General features: G+C 34.9%; 1 protein-coding gene across 1 annotated transcript in view; it reads right to left on the bottom strand.

Moving 5' to 3' along the window:
• LOC136831164 (nephrin-like) overlaps positions 1-5000 on the bottom strand; it is a 337951-nt gene that overhangs the window by 58807 nt on the left and 274144 nt on the right. The window contains exon 11 of the mRNA XM_067091120.1: positions 1952-2074. Within this exon, the coding sequence (XP_066947221.1) occupies positions 1952-2074 (123 nt within the window). The remainder of the gene's footprint in view (positions 1-1951; positions 2075-5000) is intronic.

Below are 5000 nucleotides of genomic sequence, written 5' to 3'. Positions count from 1 at the left end.
ATATATATATATATATATATATATATATATATATATATATATATATATATATATATATATATATATATATATATATATATATATATATATATATATATATAAGTATGAGCTCAAATACGATTCAGTAAAAGATAGAGGGGGATAAAGGACATAGAGTATAGGGATGATAAAAGGGCGATAGGAAGAAGAAGAAGAAGAAGAAGAAGAAGAAAAGAAGAAGAAGAAGAAGAAGAAGGAGGAGGAGGAGGAGGAGGAGGAGGAGGAGGAGGAGGAGAAGAAGAAGAAGAAGAAGAAGAAGAAGAAGAAGAAGAAGAAGAAGAAGAAGAAGAAGAAGAGGAAGAGGAGTAGGAGGAGGAGGAGGAGGAGGAGGAGGAGGAGGAGGAGGAGGAGGAGGAGGATAGAAGAAGAAGAAGAAGAAGAAGAAGAAGAGGGGAGGGTAACAATGGCTCCAGAGGGGAAAATGCTACACATAAGAGAGAGAGAGAGAGAGAGAGAGAGAGAGAGAGAGAGAGAGAGAGAGAGAGAGAGAGCAAACAGAAACAGTAAATAGCAGCTAAAGAAAGAGAGAGAGACCATATTTATGAATGACTTGAGACCAGTGTGAATAATAAATGGTAAACAAGAGAGAGAGAGAGAGAGAGAGAGAGAGAGAGAGAGAGAGAGAAAGAGAGAGAGAGAGCAAACTTCCTTAGATGAACAGATGAGCTGGAAGGTAAATGTTTCTTTCTAAAATCTTTCAGTTTCTTTTTTTTTTTTTTCTTCTTTTATTCCTCCTTCTGTGCACTTCAGTGAAGTCCTGTTATTTACCCGACACCTTTTGACTTGAAAATAAAAGAGAACACTTCCGAAAGTTTTTTTTCTTTTATTTGAAAATAAAAGAAAACAATTTTCTCCCCTGAATGAACGATGCAAATAATTTCTTGATAACAATTCAGGTGTCCTTGCAAATAATAATAATAACAACGCACTTTGAATAAGTTTTCCTCCAACTGTTAATCTGGATTTAGGCTTTGCAGTGACAAGCGTTCTCCAAATTGTGACGAAATCGAGAAGTGAAGAGGACATTGTGGCTGATAAACATTATACATATATATATACACATATATACATAACCCATAATAATATTAGACTAATTACAAAACAGGGCAGCGGTCAGTTGCAAAGAGAAAGGGGGATTTAGGCGCTCACCTCGCCGACAGAATCTATAATAAGAGGATTTCTCGGAATAATGTTGCAAGGGAAAATCACACACAGAGATAATGAACGATTCACTGGACAGACACACCTGAGGTTTGAGGTAAAACGGATTTCGAAAGCTTGCAATACTAAATGCAAGTTTCGCCTGAACAGAACAGAATAGAATAGAACAGAATAGAATAGTATAGAATATAGAATTTAGGCCAAAGGCCAATAAGTTCTGGGACCTATGATGAAGTCATTCAGAGCTGCAATGGAAACTGACAGTAAGAAGGTTTAGAACAGATTAAAATAGAACAGAATAGAACAGAATACAGAATTTAGGCCAAAGAACAGTAAGCGCTGGTAACTATGACAAGGTCATTCAGGGCTGAAATGCAAAATTACAGTAAAAAGGTTTGAAAGGTAGACTTGGATACAAGTCACCTGAAATATAATAATTATATTATAATGTGCTCTTCTGGAGCTGACGTTAAATTTCTGCAGCTGATATCACCAGCGCTAATCGTGGATGGCTGAAACCCATGACGCTCAAACCAATCAGAGTTTCCAATTGAAATTCATTAGCCAATCAGATTCTTCATAGCTGTCGGATGCCGGTATTTACCGTCAGCTTAAAAATATAGAAAAGGAAAAATTCTTTGCATTTAAATTTAAAAGGTTTGCCAACGACACTACTACTCAATGACTTATTTCACCTTTTACTACCAGGCTCCAGAATTCTCTATCTACCTGAGTTTTTCCTGGCACTTACCAGCTGGCATTACGTGGAAGAGGCAAGGAGTGATCATCCTACCCACGGCGTTCTCTGCCCAGCACTGGAGTGTTCCATAGTCCTTGTGGGCCCTTGCGAGGAATCGCACGACGCTCCTGCCATCTGGCGAGAGAAACAAGATTCATCACCTGAAGATGAGTCTTAAACGAGAGGTGAAACGTTATGAAAAATATAATTAATATAGTAAATGTCTTAAACGAAAGGTGAAACTATATTAAAATATATATTAAATATAATCAATGCTTCCACCAAATCATACACTGGTACTGCTAGACGAAGACAGTGCAATAATTCAAAAATGAAATATTAAATTTCATTTTTAAATAGCTTAAATTTTACTGGTAACGCCACGGTACGATTTATTTCTAAATGAAATAAGGAATTATTAAAATCACATTACAGATGACATTCATTTAGAATGACTTGACTGTACTTGTGTAAACATCTAACTGCTTTAATAAAAAAAAAAGGACAAAAACTTTAAAACAACTGGTTTTTTTATTTCAAAAAACTAAAACAACATAATACTTATACTGGTTTTTTATCTACAAAAACTTTAAAGCCGCATAATATTTATAATGTTTTTTTATTTACAAAAAATGTTAAAATAGCATAATATACTGTTCTTTATTTACAAAGAAAAACTTTAAAACAACATGATACTTATACCGGTTTTTTATTACAAAAAATTTAAAACAACATGATACTTATACTGGTTTTTTAATTACAAAAAACTTTAAAACAACATGATACCTGTTTTTTTATTATAAAAAATTTAAAACAAGATAATTCACATACTGGTTTTTTATTTACAAAAAATTTGAAATAGCATAATACTTATATTGTTTTTTTTATTTACAAAAAAACTTTAAAACAACATACTTATACTGTTTTTTTATTTAAAAAAAACTTTAAACCAACATAATACGCATATTGGGTTTTTTATCGAAAAAAACAAATATAATTTACACATTTCTGTAAAACGGAATTTTTGAAAAAAAGTTATCAGCAAGTAATTAGCAAGCCTAATCTATGCACACTCATTGCTTAAAGCGTCTTTACTGCACGTATATTATTGTAAAAAAATAAATAAAAACCAGTAAATAGCTTTCAATTAGCAAGAATGTCTGCGTCAAGCAAATAACCCTTTGCATCATCGAATTTAATACCCGACCTAATTCTTCCTTTCCCCGTATTCTTCAAATATAAAAAAAAATTATTATTCTATCAATTACGCATTCCGCGAAGCTGAATGACATCTGTCTAATCATGTCACTGTGAAATTATAAAGAAATAACATTGCTGTCATTATCTACATTAAAAATAGTAATGCTATTAATATATCCAATAATAATAATAATGATAAAATCTCTCATCCGCTGATTATAATGACGCTACTCTGTCAAATTAAGTCCAGGGTTTTAGCTCTGCACCAGTCTGGATTTAGAACGAATATTTTTTTAGCCTCACTTCATAAAATAATTCACTGTTGGTTGGAATTCTCACATTCTGTCATAAAATAATTCACTGTAATTCTGTCATAAAATAATTCACTGTTGGTTGGAATTGGTTGGATTCTCACATTCATTCACTGTCATAATATAATTCACTGTTGGTTGGAATTCTCACATTCTGTCATAAAACAATTCACTGTTGGTTGGATTCTCACGTTCTGTCATAAAATAATTCACTGTTGGTTGGAATTCTCACATTCTGTCATAGAACAATTCATTGTTGGTTGGAATTTTCACGTTCTGTCATAAAATGATTCACTGTTGGTTGGAATTCTCACATTCTGTCATAATATAATTCACTGCTGGTTGGAATTCTCACATTCTGTCATAAAATAATTCACTGTTGGTTGGAATTCTCACGTTCTGTCATAAAATGATTCACTGTTGGTTGGAATTCTAATTCTGTCATAAAATAATTCAGTGTTGGTAAATTCTCATTTACCTGTCATAAAATAATTCAGTTCCTCATTTTCACGTTTCAGTTTTCTGAAAAATCATTCACTGTTGATTGGAATTCTATTCTGTCATAAAATAATTCACTGTTTTGTCTTCTGTCCGCCAATTCACTGTGCTTTTTCTGTCATCAAATTTTCACTGTCCGCCCTTCTGATCTTAGAACAATTACTGTTGGTTGAAATTCTCACGTTCCGTCATAAAATGATTCACTGTTGATCATCCACTTTTACCAATCAGTTCAAACATACCAAAAAGAAAACTGCAGCCCTCGTGCTTTTTCTGTCCGCCCTCAGATCTTAAGTTTTTATTTTACCCTCCAATCATCAAACATACCAAACTGCAGCCCTCTTAAAGTTTAGCCATAATCGTGCTTCTGGCAACGATTATAGGACAGGCCACCACCGAAAGATAGATCTTTTTTTTTTTGGTGGCCTTGATTATACGCTGCAGCGGCTGTACAGAAAACTCGATTCACGCAATCGATCAATACATTTCCCATTTATGCAAGCAAGCACTTGTAAACGCACACAATATACCATCACCCACTGCGTTCGCGGGGTGTGGGGTGTGGGGACGGGGGCGTTTTAATGAAAATTCATCCCCGAGGCTTGTTCCAAGCATGTCCCCGCCTTGCTTAGCGATGTACTTAGGGGGGCTTAATTCCCCCACTTGAATAATGAATCAAGAACGCAATTTTCCCACGACCTAATTCTCTGTCTTCCGCGCTGATGTATAATGGATCCTTCTCAACACCCCCAACAGAAGATTAGAACGACGGTACCCAGTACCTTACACATACACACTTACACACACTCACACACACACACACACACGATATAATAGGAGCATCGCGGCTGATTGGACCTCCGCAAAATTCCAGAGTTTGAATTAATTATCAAGTCTATCAGAGATAAGCGAATCTCATCGCAAGCCTCTCGCTGGAATTGACCGGCGGATCAAATTGTTTGTTTTGGAATTTTTCAATTCCCTGATTTGCAGACGGCGGTTCGGGTAAGTGTCTCTATATGATTACAAAGCGGGGGCTGGAATTAAAGGGA

The sequence above is a fragment of the Macrobrachium rosenbergii genome, chromosome 48, assembly GCF_040412425.1.
Source record: "Macrobrachium rosenbergii isolate ZJJX-2024 chromosome 48, ASM4041242v1, whole genome shotgun sequence".
In the NCBI taxonomy this organism is placed as follows: domain Eukaryota; kingdom Metazoa; phylum Arthropoda; class Malacostraca; order Decapoda; family Palaemonidae; genus Macrobrachium; species Macrobrachium rosenbergii.
The sequence above is the reverse complement of the archived record's forward strand: the minus strand, read 5'-3'. Positions and strand labels throughout refer to the sequence as shown.